General features: G+C 48.2%; 2 protein-coding genes across 2 annotated transcripts in view; both read left to right on the plus strand.

The window, feature by feature from the left end:
• The first annotated feature begins 825 nt into the window (after positions 1–825).
• On the plus strand, positions 826–6,803 carry fam136a (family with sequence similarity 136 member A). The gene is made up of 3 exons (XM_068023499.1): positions 826–1,022; positions 3,673–3,813; positions 4,604–6,803. The coding sequence occupies exons 1-3, from the start codon at positions 927–929 to the stop codon at positions 4,790–4,792; spliced, it is 426 nt and encodes a 141-aa protein (XP_067879600.1). The 5' UTR covers positions 826–926; the 3' UTR covers positions 4,793–6,803.
• Positions 6,804–10,712: 3,909 nt separating this feature from the next.
• Positions 10,713–17,396, plus strand: part of LOC137357208 (STE20-like serine/threonine-protein kinase) — a 44,275-nt gene continuing 37,591 nt past the window's right edge. The window contains exon 1 of the mRNA XM_068023366.1: positions 10,713–11,331. Within this exon, the coding sequence (XP_067879467.1) occupies positions 11,179–11,331 (153 nt within the window). The 5' untranslated portion in view covers positions 10,713–11,178. The remainder of the gene's footprint in view (positions 11,332–17,396) is intronic.

Consider the following 17,396-nt stretch of genomic DNA (forward strand, 5'->3'; position numbering starts at 1 on the left):
CCCCCACTATCAACATCCCAGAGGTCACCATTGACCAGGAACAGAACTGGAGTAGCCATATAAATACCGTGGCTACAAGAGCAGGTGAGAGGTTAGGAATCCTACGGTGAGTAACTCAGCTCCTGACTCCCCTAAGCCTGTCCACCATCAACAAGGCACAAGTCAGCAGTGTAATCTAATACTCTCCACTTGCCACTCGAGAAGCTCGACACCATTCAGGGCAAAGCAGCCCACTTGATTGGCATCCCATCCATCACCTTAAACATTCACTCCCTTCACCACAGACGCACAGCGGCAGCAGTGTGTACCATCTACAAGATGCACTGCAGCAACTCACCAAGGCTCCCCAGACAGCACCTTCCAAACCCGCGACCTCTACCACCTAGAAGGACAAGGGCACAAGAGGCATGGGAACACCACCACCTGCAAGTTCCCCTCCAAGCCACACACCATCCTGACTTGGAACGATATCGCCGTTCCTTCACTGTCGCTGGGTCAAAATCCAGAAACTCCCTTCTTCATAGAACAGTGGGTGTACCTCCATGGACTGCAGCGGTTCAAGGCGGCGGCTCACCACCACCTTCTCAAGGGCAATTAGGTATGAGCAACAAATGCCAGCCTAGCCAGCAACGCCCACATCCCAGGATTGAATAAAGAAAAGAAACCTGTACCCCAACACCCAAAGGGAATCAAACTCATCAGCACTTTGAAAGGAGCAACTGAATGTTGTGTTTGTTGTTGCTCCTCCGAAGCGCGGGAGGGCGCTGCAGGCGGAGAGGGCGGCTCATCCCGCAGAGGTTCACTCCTGCCCCCAGTGCACACTCTTTAGCACTGGGAGCGTGGAGGCAGCGCGGGGACCGGGACCGGGAGCGGAGACAGGGACCGGGGACCTGCTCCGTGGCGGGGGGGAGACACGGGGATCAGCGATGTCGGGCGCCGAAGTTCAGCAGCAGCGGCGGCTGCAGAAGGCGGTGGATGGGATGGTGCAGGGCCTGGAGAGGGAGCAGATCCGCAAGATGCAGGTGGGGGGAGGGGGAAGTAAGTGGGGGGGGAAGTTGGGGGAGGGGGAGGTAAGTGGGGGGGGAAGGGGGGGGGGAAGTTGGGGGGGAGGGGGAGGGGGAGGGGGAGGTAAGTGGGGGGGGAAGTTGGGGGGGAGGGGGAGGGGGAGGGGGAGGGGGAGGTAAGTGGGGGGGGAAGTTGGGGGGGAGAAGTTGGGGGGGAGGGGGAAGTAAGTGGGGGGGGGAAGTTGGGGGGGAGGGGGAAGTAAGTGGGGGGGGAAGTTGGGGGGGGGGGAAGTTGGGGGGGAGGGGGAGGGGGAGGTAAGTGGGGGGGGAAGTTGGGGGGGAGGGGGAGGGGGAGGGGGAGGTAAGTGGGGGGGGGGAAGTTGGGGGGGAGTGGGGGGGGGAAGTTGGGGGGGAGGGGGAGGGGGAAGTAAGTGGGGGGGGGAAGTTGGGGGGGAGGGGGAGGGGGAAGTAAGTGGGGGGGGGGAAGTTGGGGGGGAGGGGGAGGGGGAAGTAAGTGGGGGGGGGGAAGTTGGGGGGGAGGGGGAGGGGGAAGTAAGTGGGGGGGGAAGTTGGGGGGGAGGGGGAGGGGGAAGTAAGTGGGGGGGGAAGTTGGGGGGGAGGGGGAGGGGGAAGTAAGTGGGGGGGGAAGTTGGGGGAGGGGGAGGTAAGTGGGGGGGGAAGGGGGAGGGGGAAGTAAGTGGGGGGGGAAGTTGAGGGGGAGGGGGAGGTAAGTGGGGGGGGGAAGTTGGGGGGGAGGGGGAAGTAAGTGGGGGGGGAAGTAAGTGGGGGGGGAAGTTGGGGGGGAGGGGGGGAGGGGGGGGGGGAGGGGGAGGGGGAGGTAAGTGGGGGGGGAAGTTGGGGGGGAGGGGGAGGTAAGTGGGGGGGAAGTTGGGGGGGAGTAGTTGGGGGGGAGGGGGAGGGGGAAGTAAGTGGGGGGGGGAAGTAAGTGGGGGGGGAAGTTGGGGGGGAGGGGGAGGGGGAAGTAAGTGGGGGGGGAAGTTGGGGGGGAGGGGGAGGTAAGTGGGGGGGGAAGTTGGGGGGGAGGGGGAGGGGGAAGTAAGTGGGGGGGGAAGTTGGGGGGGAGGGGGAGGGGGAGGTAAGTGGGGGGGGGGGAAGTTGGGGGGGAGGGGGAAGTAAGTGGGGGGGAAGTTGGGGGGGTGGGGGGGAAGTAAGTGGGGGGAGGGGGAAGTAAGTGGGGGGGGAGTTGGGGGAGGGAGGGGGAAGTAAATGGGGGGGGAAGTTGGGGGGGGGAGGGGGAAGTAAGTGGGGGGGGAAGTTGGGGGGGGGAGGGGGAGTAAGTGGGGGGGGAGGAGGGGGAAGTAAGTGGGGGGGGAGGAGGGGGAAGTAAGTGGGGGGGGAGGAGGGGGAAGTAAGTGGGGGGGGAGGAGGGGGAAGTAAGTGGGGGGGGAGGAGGGGGAAGTAAGTGGGGGAGGGGAAGAGTGAGGGGGGGGGGGAAGAAGGAAAGAATGGGAAGTGGGGGGGGGAGGGGGGAAGTGGGGGGGGAGGGGAGAAGTGGGGTGGGGTGGGAGGGGAGAAGTCGTGTAGGGGGGGTGGGGAGGGAGGGAAGTGGGGAAAAGTGGGGAGGGAAGGGTGGAGCGAGAAATGGGGGGAGGAGTGGGGAGGGGGAGAAGTTAAGAGGGGAGTAGGGAGAGGAAGGGGTGAGGTAGGGGATGGAGGGGAGGAGTGGGGAGGGGGAGAAGTTAAGGGGAGAGGAGTAGGGAGAGGAAGGGGTGAGGTAGGGGATGGATGAGGGTGGAGGGATAGAAAGGGGGCTTGGAGAGGGGAACAGGGGAGAGAGGGAGGCAGGCAGGCAGGGCTGAGGAGAGGGGAGTTGACGGGGTCCACAGGGATGGGGGGAGAAGGGAAAGAGATTATTTTCTCCACCTGCAGTGGTGGGAGGTGTGAGGGGAAGATATCACAACAGGAGGAGACCATTCAGCCCTGTGTGCCTGTCTCACCCTTCAGCTCCATCACAGCTCACCCATGTCTTAACTCCACCTACTGGCCTTGGTTCTCTATCCTTTTATACCCTTCCCAAGCAAAAAGGAAATCAAATCAAATCAATCTCAGTGCTTACATTTTCAATGCCCCCTCCACCCCGCCCAGCCTCAACAGCTGTTTGGGGGAAGAGGGTTCTAGATTTCCACACCCCTTCATGTGAAAGTGCTTCCTGATCTTGCTGCTGAATATCTTAACTCTAATTTTAAGTCAGTGTCCCTTCGATCTGGATTGAAGTAGATTGGATGCATAATACCAGCCTTGCATGTTCAGTCAAAGGATGAGCAATCATGAACAACCGATGCAGTAACAAGGCAGAGAGCCAACAATGTGTGTTGACTCTCCTTCTCAAGCTCCCTTTCTCCCACCAACAACCCACCCCACCTCCGGCTATGCATATTTACTGAAAGCAAAGCTTGATGAGAGTCCAGTGTCATAGCAAAGGTCAATGCTGAGCAATGTGCAAGTCCCTAATTCAAACTTTGTAATCTCCATTTAAGAGGACAGACCGAAAGGGCACAGGGTGAGACTGTTAAAGTAGGTTGGGGGAGATGTGGAGTTATCCCACTGCTGAGGCAGGAAGCATTCATTCAAGGCTCTGTGACATTTAAATGGTGTAATGTGGGGAATTAGAACATCTGACTGCTGTGTGTTTAAACCGCCTCTCTAGGGCAAAATGTTCCGGTGCAGTGCAGACTGCTGCGACAACGGTAACTCTTCCATGGAGGAGGTACATCAGTGTATCGAGCGGTGCCACACGCCCCTTGCCAAGGCACAGGCTGCAGTTACTGGGGAGCTCGAGAGGTTCCAGGTAAGGAGGCGTCTGCAATCATTTCAATCCCTGGTACATTTTAAAATGCGTACATTCATTGGAAGGGGGAAGTGATCTCAACTGACCTCCTGCTTTGGGGGAAATAAGCTGCACTCAATAGGGGAAAATTGGGTGTTGGCTATCAGCAGAGGGATTCACTGGCATGTTCCTGGTATGAGGCACTGGAATGAAGAAAGGTTTGGAAAAATTAGGCCGGTTTCTGTCCGAGAGGAGATTATAGGATGATTTGATCGAGGTATTGAAAATTATGACAGGATGGGATAGGGTAGGTAACAAACCAGTGATTTAAAGATCTCGAATGTGGAATCAGATCTTGGAGTAAATATAAAAGATTTAGGAGAGAGCAGGAGAATTTGATTTTTAAAAAGTGTGTTGTGGATTGTGACCATGGATTGTACTAGGGTCATTCATGATTGAAGGTTAAAGAGTGTAGCAACAGGCTGAGCACAGGGATGTCGGATACGACTCACACACGAGCACGGATTTGCTGGGCTGTTATATTGCAATCGTAAGGTTGAAAAGTAAAAGTCTGCTCTTCTTACCGGGCATGAGAGCCCCACGTGAAATGAGTTTGCCAGTCTCAATTCAATTGAGTGTCGGAGGACCTCCACATAAAATAACCCTACGTTTACCATCTTGCTCAGCAAGGCTTGTATTGGCGTTGCGTGTTAAAAACGGTCACCTAAGCCAAAAAAAAAACTGATTCAAAAGTAAGGGGGGGCAGGAATAAAGTGTTTTCAGACTGACGTGTTTGGTTTTCTCATTGCAGAATCGGCTGCAACGCTGCATGCTGGATTGCAACGACACAGCGAAGGACGCCTTCGACTCGGGAGCGAAAGAGCAGGACGTCAGACAAAAGGTTGAGTCGTGCGTGACTAAATGCGTGGACGATCATGCTCACCTCATCCCAAGTATGACGAGAACGATAAAGGAATCATTAATATCCATAGCAAAATGAGATCGCACCTCCGGTATAAAGTGTAATTTTTTTTTTTTGGCTAAAAGAGGTGCTACACTGAAGCTGGGACATCACGGTGAACCAAACCACATGAAAGAATTCCAGTGTAGTCCATTCGAGTGAACTATGACCCAAAGTCTAGAATGCCGACACAACTGTGAACCATGGACTTGGCTCTAAAGGCATTGAGAACTGATTGCTGTTGCCGAGAGATAGGTAAAGCTGCTGAGATAGACAGGTAACATCGGTACAGGAATCCCAGCTGGGTGGGTCAGGGCCTTTGAGACATGTTTAACAACATAGTCAAATCTGTCTTGCATTGCTGTGCGGTGAAACTTGGATTCTTTCTCCTACCCTATCTATCATGAGAGCGCTGTCTCTTGCTGACAGTTGCTTTTTTTCCCCCAGAGCCTTCTGGTGCTTCAACCAGCTGGCCAAATGCCAGGTTTTTAATGGGGACCGCCGCCAGCCCGGATCCTATTCTCGCCCAACGTTTAGCAACAGTCATTAGATAGTGCTCAAAGTCAACAGTAAATGGTTCCCTGTTGCCGTCCCCCAAATGTAGTTTTGGTTTAGGAATGTACTCAATATTCCGACAGAAATCTTTCTACTGCACTTGCAGTGAAATAAAATGAAGCAGTAGCTCTGCAGCCAGTTCTGACAACTTTGAGAAACTCGAATTCTAACTATGTTCATTCACTTAACAATTCAGTGTCGAATGCTCATTCTAACTGTCGTCTCACACACGGAGTGGCGTTGATTCACTTACTGTGGTGTGCACAGGAAACAGAATGTAGGTGAAATGGTCACGGTGCTGATGCGGGGCCTGATTGTGAAGGGCTTCTCGGGACTGATAGCAAGTTTCCTGCAAGACATGACATGTTGTGTAGTAGACAGGAAGTGTTAATTATTTATGAAATTCAGTGAGTTACACTTCTACTGCCATCTCCCCTCTTGTGCTTTGGTGGTTCTTGGATTGGACCTTTCTGCAGCCTGGGACAGTTGGGAGATGTGGCATAAATGTGTCTCTTATCTGCTGCTGGAGGACCTGCTGTGCTTCTCCCAATAGGTTCCGACTTGTCAATTCATACAAAGAGCTACACATCATTCATTCATTGCAAAACAAAACAGGTTCAGTGAAAAGGAGGTTGATAAAAAGCAGCAGGAGCATTTGTCGAACATTGAACGAATATTTTACAGGGGAGGCATCAGCTGTGCCCTGACTCTCCCCCCTCTCCCCGTGCGTGATCACAACCAGAACCTCCATCTGTGATGTTTCTAACCCTCGCGTAAAACCATGATTGCCACTTGTACCTCAGTTTGAATTCTGACAGCCAAACATTAATAAAACACAAGTATATTTGGAATATTTATCCTTTGTAACACTGTAAACTGGGTGGTGCCCTGAGTCAAAACTTGGGTAAGACAGATTTGCATATTTGACTAGTGAAATATTACATCTGGTGTTGTCTGTGCTGCAGTCTAGAGTTTCCATATGGCCACCCCTCTCCTACAAAAAAAAAAAATGTCTAATTATAATTTTTGGACGGAGAGGTTCATTTCAACAGCTGCTGTGAGATTCTTGTAGAAATATCAGAATCCTTTACGAATCAAGTTGAATCACGAAAAAGCCAAAACCAATTGTGTGTTTGTGCAATCCCCTTGTACAAAAGCAAAAATATAACCACAAATGTGTGGGATCGTCTGTGTACAACGTATACTACTGCTGACCATAATTGCTCCTTGTTATGTCTAATCCGTAAATGGAAGCAGGAGTTTCAATGAAAATACTCTGCTGCAACCGGAGACGAAAAAGTCTGATTGTTTTTTTTTTGTTGGAGCGTGACTAAAATTTACGCAAGGACCCACTCACATCTTGTGAGAACTGTACCTCAAATGTTGTGCTGTGAAGCCTTTTCTCATCTTGTTTATCTTCTGTTTGGAGTTGGTTTGACTGTGAAGTTTTCCTGGCTGTGGGAATGTGTGTCCAATTAAAGAAGGAATAACTTTCCGCTGTTTGTTTTTCATGCACATCTTATAATTTGGATAGTGTAGGTTTAAAAGGGCACAGTTTACAGATGGCACAAAACCTTTAGCTTCCAATGCTGCATGTCATCAGTGAAGATGATGTGCCCAGTTCCCAAGTCTGAGACTTATCTGCATTAGTTTTCATCAGGAGGAGATAAACATCAGAACTCTAAGTGGGAATTGAAGGAACAACATCGAGACACCACAAAATCTAAATGGTACTATTTTGAGGGGGCAAATGCAGAGGCATCTGGAGTGCATATTCACAAATCCTTGAAGGTGGCAGGGCAAGCTGAGAAGGTAGTTCAAGTATATTTTGCACTGGGTTGGAAGACAAGAAAGTCCAACAAATCACTGGTTCGGCCTCAGCTGGAGTATTGTGTACAGTTCTGGGCACCACCTTTTAGTTTAGAGACACAGCACTGAAACAGGCCCTTCGGCCCACCGAGTCTGCGCCGACCATCAACCACCCATTTATACTAATCCTACACTAATCCCATATTCCTACCACATCCCCACCTGTCCCTATATTTCCCTACCACCTACCAATACTAGGGGCAATTTATAATGGCCAATTTACCTAGCAACCTGCAAGTCTTTTGGCTTGTGGGAGGAAACCCACGCAGACACAGGGAGAACTTGCAAACTCCACACAGGCAGTACCTGGAATTGAACCCGGGTCTCTGGAGCTGTGAGGCTGCAGTGCTAACCACTGTGCCACCAAGGATGTCGAAGCTTTTGAATGGGTACAGAGGAGGTTTTGCCAGGGATGTGGGAGTTCAGCAATTTGACGAGATTGGAGAAGCTTCAGGACACAGCTAATAAATCTGTCCAAAAATCGGATGGCTTTTGATACCTCTAAAGCTAATTGACAGAAGAAACAATTTCTCCCTGCTTGTTCTGTGACCTTGGGTTACTGACCCACTTGCCAGAAGAACAAGAGCGACAGGGAATATGAGAAATTTTTTCACATCTGTTTCCACCACCCCTTCAGGTAGTGCATTCCAGATCTAATGCAACTAAAAGTACATCTCCAATTGCCTTTTCAACTACAAAATTGGATAGTTTTCAACGAGCTGGCACAGGCATGATGGACAGAATGGCCTCCTTTGATTCTAATTGGTGTGGTAAGGTTCTCAAAGAGTTGGCGGAATATAGCAGGGGAGTGGAGGGGGTACATTTGATAAAGTGATGTTGCCTGGCTTGCTGATGGTTTCTGGCAATTTCTCTCAATTCCCAACTGCACCTCATTCCCTCTCAGTTCACTTGACCGCTCTCTGGAATCAGGCCATTGATTCCACCATCATCAATCATTAAGCGAGGAAAGTTCCAGACATGTCAATGCAGGACAGGAGCAGAAAGCCAAAAAATAAAGTACTTTATAAACAGTACTCGACAGCCAATCTCAGTATAAAGACAGTTGTGAATGTTTGAAGTGTAAAGCATCATAAACAATGAAATCACTGGCTGCAGTGTTTTTTTTTACAGCAATTTGTGGGAGCTTGCTGTGCACAAGCAACAGTTTGATCATGACCAGTTAATTGGTTTCAGTGATATTGATTGAAGGAGAAATATGTTCCTGGACTCCAGGAATAGTTCCCCTGCTCTTTTACACGCATCTATTTCAAACATCCAAAGCACAGGGGCGCAGTGGTTGGCACCGCAGCCTCACGGCTCCAGCGACCCGGGTTCAATTCCGGGTACTGCCTGTGTGGAGTTTGCAAGTTCTCCCTGTGGCTGCGTGGGTTTTCACCGGGTGCTCCGGTTTCCTCCCACAGCCAAAAGACTTGCAGGTTTGTAGGTAAATTGGCCGTTATAAATTGCCCATAGTATAGGCAGGTGGTAGGGAAATATAGGGACAGGTGGGGATGTGGTAGGAATATGGGATTAGTATAAATGGATGGTTGATGGTCGGCACAGACTCGGTGGGCCGAAGGGCCTGTTTCAGTGCTGTATCTCTAAATAAACCAAGGCCCCATCTGCTTTCTGTTTAGAGTCAGAGTCGTACAGCGTAGAAACAGGCCCTTCGGCCCACCGTGTCCACGCCGTCCATAATGCCTATCTATACTAATCCCAACTGCCTGCATTAATTCCATCCCCCTCGATGTCTTGCTCATTCAAGTACCCATCCAGATGCCTCTTAAATGTTGCTACTGTTCCTGCCTCCACCACCTCCTCAGACAGCTCATTCCAGATACCCACTATTCTTAGTGTGAAACATTTACCCCTTTGATCCCCTTTAAACCTCCTCCCTCTCACCTTTAAATCTATGCCCTCTAGTTTTAGTCACCTCTACCATGGGAAGCAGACTCTGGCTATCTACCCTATCTAAGCCTCTCTCAATTTTATATACCTCTATCATGTCCCCTCTCAGCCTCCTTCGCTCCAGCGAAAACAGATCAGCCTATCCAATCTCTCTTTATAACTCAAGCTCTCCAAACCAGGCAACATCCTTGTGAATCTTTTCTGCACCCTCTCTGGCTGAATCACATCTTTCCTGTAGCGCGGCGACCAGAACTGCACACAGTACTCCAAATGCGGCCTAACCAACGTTATGTACAACTGTAACATGACATCCCAACTCTTGTACTCAATGCCTCGGCCGATGAAGGCAAGCATGCCGTATGCCTTCTTCACCACCCTGTCTACCTGTGTTGCCACTTTCAGGGAACTATGTACTTGCAGGGAACATCTCACCAAACAGATGACACCTCCAGCTGTGCAGCATTGTCATGTCAGCCTTGTGCACAAAAAATCAAGTCCTGGAATGGGACTTGAACCCAGAAGCTTCTGATTCAGCAACAGTGCTACCCAATGAGCCACAGCTGACACTAAAGCAACAGCAAACATTACAGCCGTGATTTTAAATCAGCTTTGGGACGTCCCAGGGCTAACAATAATTTTTTTTGAAAACTTGGCAACACTTCTACATTACAGCCACTTTATTATCTGGTGTTTGGTCATGTACTTATCTCTGCATAATAATAAGACCCACAATTTGATGTTGGCTGAAACACCAAGTAAAACTTCCCTGCTCTTCTAATAATGCCATGGGATCTCTTACATCCACCGAAGAGAGCACCTCTGACAGTGCAGCACTCCCTCGCCAATGCATTGAATTGCTAGCTTGGATGAGGTGAAGCCACAACTTTGAGAGAGGCCAGAGTGTTACCCACGGCAGACACCAACACAGGTCGAGGTTTCATTTGTTGCCAACATTTACATTATTGTGTTGCTTGATTTATTTCTCAATCATTGCTTTCCTGATAAAATCACAATCACGTCCCTTTATTGGTTTTGAAATATTTGTCATGAATTTTTTTCAATGGGACCCCAAAAGGCAAGTTCCCCCCCCCCGCCCCCTTAATCTATTTTACAGCAACAACTGGTATTTGCCCAAGAATGAGCAGGAGCTGAACGTTGCCCAATTGTTTCAGAGCTGCTGAAACGGTGACAGGCAAACCCTGCTACTCTTGCAGCAACTAACATACCTTCTCATCCTCGACTGCTAAATTTCCCTGGGAATATTCGTGTGCTGCCCATTCTGAGGCAGTTGAGAATTAAATTCTCCACTGTATGGGCAAGCTGCAAAATGTCAATCACAGCCCCGACAAAAAAAAACCTGTTTGAGGGAAAGAGCATCTGTATCACAAAGTTTTAAGGTTTGAAGGCAATGTCTCAACACGAACATCGCAATAGCAAATCTATTTGGTGATGATACAGCAAACCGCGAAGGAACCATTTAAATTACAGCACTGATCAAATTTAATCTTCACAAATATTTTCATTTAAAAATGAGGAAATGATTCACGTTGATCATGCTCCCTTCGGAAAACAAAGTGAAGCTCAATTTGAGAGGATGGGGGTCAGAAGGGAGATGAAGATTCAGTTTGGAAAACTATGCATATTCTGGCAGGGTGCCTCAGAGAAGCAATGCTTCTGAAATGCTGTAAAAACGGAGTTGAATTCTTCCGGCCACAACCTCAACTGTGCAGTTGCACTTTGCAGAGGTTTGCACATGTATTTCCAGCAATTACTTTCAGCAGCCGTGCAGCGATGGAGTTGACAGTTAACTATCAAGGGACATTCGGCGAGCCTGTAATCCAAAAGTTAAAAAGGTGTATGTGAAAACTTCATCTCCAACCATGTGTAGGGGTAGATGCACCTTCTGAAATTTCAGAGCCTCCTTGCAACACACAGGAAAATGATATTCATCCTTGGCAGGGGTGCCGTTTACCCTTAAACGTTATTTTCATCCGCCTGAGAGGCTGTCCTAGTTTTTTTTTGGGTCTCTCTCTCTCGCTCTCGTTTCCTCGCTGCTTTGAACGTCCCTTCGGGTCAATTTCGGGCCGGGCGAAATGTCTTTCTTCAGTTTCATGAAGCTTTTTAAGCTGGGTGCCGAGAAGAAGAAGGTGAAACAGTACGAGCGCGTCAAGAGAGACCTGGACCCCGAATATGTGTGGAGTGTTATCGGAGAGCTGGGAGATGGAGCTTTTGGCAAAGTGCTCAAGGTGAGAACGATGAAACAGCACAGTGAGAAGAGCCCACTCATAATACCACGATGTTGATGTTCCCTGCTCTGGGGACGGTGGGAATGTGAGTGGGCTAATTATTACCATCAGTTTTTCTTTCAAATCCCTCCGTGGAAGCTTGAGAATTTTAGAAACAGGAGTTTAAATCAAACTCCACATTCACTCTCGTCGAATAAAGACAGGATTGTCCGTCCAAGAACCCATCTGGTTCACTGACGTCCTGCAGGTTAGGCAATCTGCCATCCTTTGTTCTGGGTCTGGAGTCACATGTAAGCCAGACCAACTGTGTGGTTGACTCTCAAGTGCCCTCTGAAATGGCCTGGCCAGCAATGCCCACCCTGAACATTCATGTGTTCAGTATGGCCTTTTATGCACATCATTCATTGTATGAGCTTCTAAGGGGTATCATAAGTAAAGTTTTATGCTCCATTAAACTTACAGGGATTAAATTTATAGTGATAGCACCCAATTAAGAATGGGCATCTCAAACACAAATCTTTGCCGGTAGGACCTTTTGGGGGATATATTTTGTTTGGGTTGCTGGTGCGCCAGCACAATGCTAGTTGTTATAAATGTCTTAATCTCAAATTCAGAGTGTGTGCCGAAGTGTCTCAAATGAGTTTCCAGATTTGTCTATTTCAGGGAAAAGCTCAATAGACCTCATAAGGATGTTAGGTTTCCTCCCTAAAGGGTGGTAAAAACCCAAACCGATTCACCCGGAAATACAAAGCTGAGAGCATTGAGTGGCTGTTTTGTAAGAGTGCATGTTGACCTATTTCACTCGACCAAATGTAACTTTTAAAACAACAGTTTGGCAGAGAAAGAAGGAGTTTCAGTTGAAGCTTAGAGATCAATGAATTTTATGAGTTTCAAGTGATAGTGTAAACTTGCTTGATACGATTATAAAAGGTGAAAGCTAATTGAAACAGAAAAGAAAACACAGGCCTTAAACTAGGTGTGCTTGCCACACAGATTATTCCCAAGCCACATGGGCAGTCAGGTAATCGGCTCCTAGGCTTCTGATAATGTTGTTCTTGGTTGGATCTCGAGTGGGGGTCTGCTCCGGGAAACTGAGCTCATCCAAGACTCTTCCTGGCCTTGGGAGGCCAGGTGATCTCAGAAAGTGGGACAAGGGAACACTGGTGCTGAGATACTGAAAGTGAGGCAGAGAAATCAACAGACGTCAGAGGGAGAACTGCTTCGACACACACCGATCGACTTCAAAAGGGATGCATGTTGTGCTGAATTGTCCACGAGCAGGGAGACAAAGTGGCTGCCCATGTTTGATGCCCCTTGCATATAACTCGAACCGCACCCTCCCCCTCACTCCCCAAATCCCACTTTTGGGAATCACAGGAATGGAACTTCCTCCAGGGGATCAATGCCTACAGCCCCACCCTCCCTCCCCCCATGAAGTCACTATCTTCCATACTGGAAGCAGAAACGGTTTCAGTGAGTTCATGGCAAAACTGTTTTCTATGATGGCAGTGCCCGTTCACACATCAACATTTGGACAGTATAATTAGCATGCACCCATTGCTTGGTGAGACAATGTATGGGTACATTTGCTGGTCTTTCCAGTTGGCCCATTATTGTGCTCCATTCATTGAACGAGAAATTCACCCAATGTCAAAGCTGTGACACCATAAGCCTTCAGTCTGCAACTAGCTAGGTCTGAACTGCAAAACAGGACAATGAGGAAATGATAGGAAACACCAGCAAAAAGACAGACAAGGGTGGATTGTTGGAAGGTTATTTCACTTTAATAGAGAACTCTTCGAGGTGGTCAGCGAGTTCCAGGTCATTTTTTTTTAATGCAACATGTGGTAAACTTCTTCCTCACATCCTCCTTGCATCTCTTGCCCAAAACCTTACATCTGTGTCCCCTAGTCCTTGTACCATCATCTTTTCTTGTACACCTCTGATTAAGATTCTATCTTTATGTAAACCGATCAATCAAACCTCCCCCTCAACCTCCTTTGCTCCAAGGAGAACAACCCCCAGCTTCTCCAACCTAACTTTGTAACTAAATTACCCCATCCATTCCAGTAAACCTCCCCTCCACACTCTCTAGGAACGATGTGATGGTCCGTAAGTGTGGTGACCAGCACTGGATGCAATACTCTATTGCCCAAATTGGGTAGGCCCAAACGAGCGTAAAATGGATGATGTCCATGGGGGTAATCTGAACTGTGGTGCAAAACACACTAACTACCTGCCCTTCTGAGCTGTGAAAAATACCTGTTTCCAGGTCTTGGGCTATGTTGCTGGAGTGTGATGAGGAGAGAAGTCCCAAGCAGACTCCCCCACCCCAACCCTTGTGCCCCATCCTGGTGTGGAACACCCAGCCCCTGCCATCTCTGAACACGGAATGTCCATTAGCTGCGAAATGCAAGTGAAGCAGACAAGTCGTGCTAACTACAAAGGAGGCAAGACTGTGCTCTGTGCACCTTTTGAAGTTAGGCCGGGAGATCATCACACAACACAAATATTCTAAATGGCAGAAAAGGAAAAAACTGCACACTCACAGCCCCAGATGTGACTCCACAACAGTCAGTTCCAGCAGGATCCCGAATGAGGAGCGCTGTCCCACTCTTCCCAGTCCAGTAACTTCCTGAATGAGAAAAGAGTGGGACTTGGGGAGATCACACAAGACAGAATAGTCTCATTGACTGATGCCATCAGTCAAACTCCACTGACAGCCCAGAACACTGTGGAAAGCCCATCCTCCACTCATGTCAAAGGGAGAGGGGAGAATCAAAGTAAGAGTCTGTCCAGCACTGCTCTCAGTCTCAACTGTGCAGCTGGACCAAGAGCAATACAGGACGGGGCCCTGGGAGCAGGCTTCCTGGGCTCAGAGTTGAATTTCACCCCAAATTATTCTGTCCCAAGAGCAAAATCCTCTGTTTGTTATCCTCCACAGCCTGATTTTCACTTCCATCAACTGCTGCCTGTTTGTGCTCCTGACAAAGTTAAATTCCGCTGTTTTGGAGGCAAAAATTTGGGTGGTAACTTCGAGCAACTATGACAAAATAAATAAAGCATTCAAAATTGATAACGGCTCAAATTTATGGCATAATTACTGGGTTTTAAGATGTGAACAAACAAATAGAGTCAGTTATTCTGGTCCCTTTCTGAAGACTGAGCACAATGTCGAACTGAGGCGTACTGACACACACACACACACATCCATCAAGTGTGGTCCACATCACGATACCTGGAGCACTAACCTCCTTCTCACTTAACTCTTTCCCCCATGGCCAATAAATCTCCTGGAGACGGAAAAGTGTAGAGAAATGCTCAGGGCCAATAGGAGGAAAAAAGACTCGCTGATTTCCTGTCCCCCAGCAAGCCACTTTCCCAAACAAAACTACATCAGGACATCAAATGGATCATGTGTCATCTATAAAGCCTTTTCTTTGATGACACATGGTCAATATGATGGATCCCTGATGGATTCACTACACTGGAATTCCTTCCTGCCGCAGAGCTGCATTTTAGCAGTGGATCTCCTGGGAATTTTAAACCTTATTATATGGGCATCAGCCATAATCTTTGACACTTAAAATTTTCCAGTATGGGTGCATGGCCCAAACATGCTTGCATTGTTACTGGACTCAACCAATGAGTGCAACTTGCCATAAGGTATACATATTTTCCAGTACACTGGGTAGAACTCCTCTGCTCTAATTCTAATAATGCCGTGGGATGTTTTATATTCACCCCAAAGACAGCCTCGTTTCATCCAAAGACAGCACCTCCAACAGTGCAGCACTGAAGTATCAGTGTAGATTTAGTGCTGAAGTCTCTGGGGACCTTCTGAATCAGAAGCAAGTGTGCTGGCACTGAGTCAAGCTTGCCAGCTACATGGTAGATAGGATTAAAAGGAAATTTCATTAGCCAATTGTGTTAAAGTGATAATTCAATGATATCAGATGAGTGCATAGTATATATGAACCAATGAAAAACACAACATTTGAACCAAAGACTCTTTTGACTTTCAAATGCTCCAGAAAAGTCAGACATAGGCCATTCCAAATGCAAACATGTAATATGCTCAGTGTCCTCGCCATGCAGGAGTACATTTGATATTATTTATGAGCAAAAACCTTCCCTTTGCACAAATTCTATGTTTATTTGAGTCTTTTGATAGATTATAAGGCAGTAGTTTCATTGAGCGTTTCCTGGCAATACCAACCAGCAGTATTTTCTTCTGCATAATAAAAGTTATTGTTGTTGAATTTCTTGAAAAGCAGACAGGTGCTATACAAATACAATGCTCCAAGGTGATTTCTCTACCCTGCTTATTTTCCTCATTCCTTTGATGTCAATTCTCCCTTTCACTCCCCCTTCAACCAGCTAAGTGATGGCTTAAAAGACACTGGGCAGCCTGTGCAAATCCTATCTTTATGGATCAGCCTAATTAATAGGGGAACTACAGTTCAACAAGCAGTTCTTCTAATCTGACATCCACACACATACAGTAAACAGTTTCCTGCTACAAAGTGCAAGGCCACAATAGCACCCAAGCTATGCGATTGCCATTCAATTGACAAGGCCATCAGGGCGCCTGTGTGTAAATTGCATCTCACAGAACTTATTGTGGATGGTAAATGTACACAGCCGATTTTACTGTAACTGCAAGTTCAGAAGAGAAGGAAAACAACAGCAAAATGTTCAAATGATCGTATCTAACCCAAGACTGAATGAGAGGACGGTTTCAGGTTTTGTCAGAAAGAGCAAAACCACGGCCACTTCCGAATGATTGCAGTTCGAGCGAGCCTGGCCTGCAGCCACTGTGTGTGTGTGTGCAGTCTGTTCATTGTGCCAAAAGCCCTCGAGCTGTGCCTGCACATGTGCAGTACTGTTTGACTTAAGACTTCTGACTGATCAGCTTACTTCCCTTTCCCTTCCTGAGCAAAAGGCAGCACTGTGTCCGATCCGGCCCTACCCGACCAGAGACCGAATGCCGGACCCGGAAGAGAGAGACCCCAATCCGACCCAAACGCGACACATGTAGTTGGGTCTGGTTGGGTTGCCATTGCTCTAACTTCAATCACCATTATCCCATGATTTTCATTCTGATAAGTCTCTGCACCTGCTCTACTTCACATTATCCATTTCTGCTGCTCAGTCTAGCACCCTTATTTTATAAATCTTGCAGTTATAGCGTTCCTACTCACATCCGTACACCCTGAAGCTCACTGGCCTGGTGGCAGATAGCTTTGCAAGTGTATTAACGATGCGTCAAAAAAGTAGACTTCGAAATAAACATTTGCTGTAAATTTCTGCTTCTGTGCTTAAAACCCAATTCCCCCACTTCGATTGTCCAGTCCGCACAATGGAAGGCTGTGGGGGGAGAAAAGACTAATATAGACACAGGCTGGAACAGAATCAACATCATTTTTTGATTACTGTATGCTCAACATGAATTCAACAGGAAGCAATTTGTTGTTTACTGGATGGAAGTGAATCTCCATGGCAACCAGCGTGCACACCTCAGTCCAACCTCCCCCTCTTTCCATCAACTCCCCTCAGCCCTGCTTCCTGTGCTGTTTACACCAATTATGAAATTTGGAAGGCAAAGTTCTTCAGGGTTGAAATGGGCACTCGGACAATCTCATACGTCTACTTTCCGTATCGAGCTGTTTGGCTGTGACCCAACCTTCAACATGCTGGCAGCAAGCCTCCTGTTCCTGTCACCATCAAACACTGGGCGTCTATAATGGAAGTTCGAAACTGAGGAGTCCAAGAGTCCTGGCTAGAGAAACCTCTGTATAGTCAATTAATAACTCATGCAACACAGACCCTGACAGTATCCTGGGAACAGATGCTCTCTTCGCCTATGTAATCACATTCTTGGTACAGCTACTTACTAGTCCATGGGAGCAGATCCTGCCTTGGATTTATCCTCCATCTCGTCCCATCCCCGGCGAGAAATACTTGAGTTTCCAGAGCCAAATTGAGGTTGCGTGATTAGAACAAAACTGAAGTGGATGCTGTCCATGGGGATCAGGGAATTTGCCCATTAGCTTCCTCTGTGA

This window comes from Heterodontus francisci, chromosome 47 (genome assembly GCF_036365525.1).
Source record: "Heterodontus francisci isolate sHetFra1 chromosome 47, sHetFra1.hap1, whole genome shotgun sequence".
NCBI lineage: Eukaryota > Metazoa > Chordata > Chondrichthyes > Heterodontiformes > Heterodontidae > Heterodontus > Heterodontus francisci.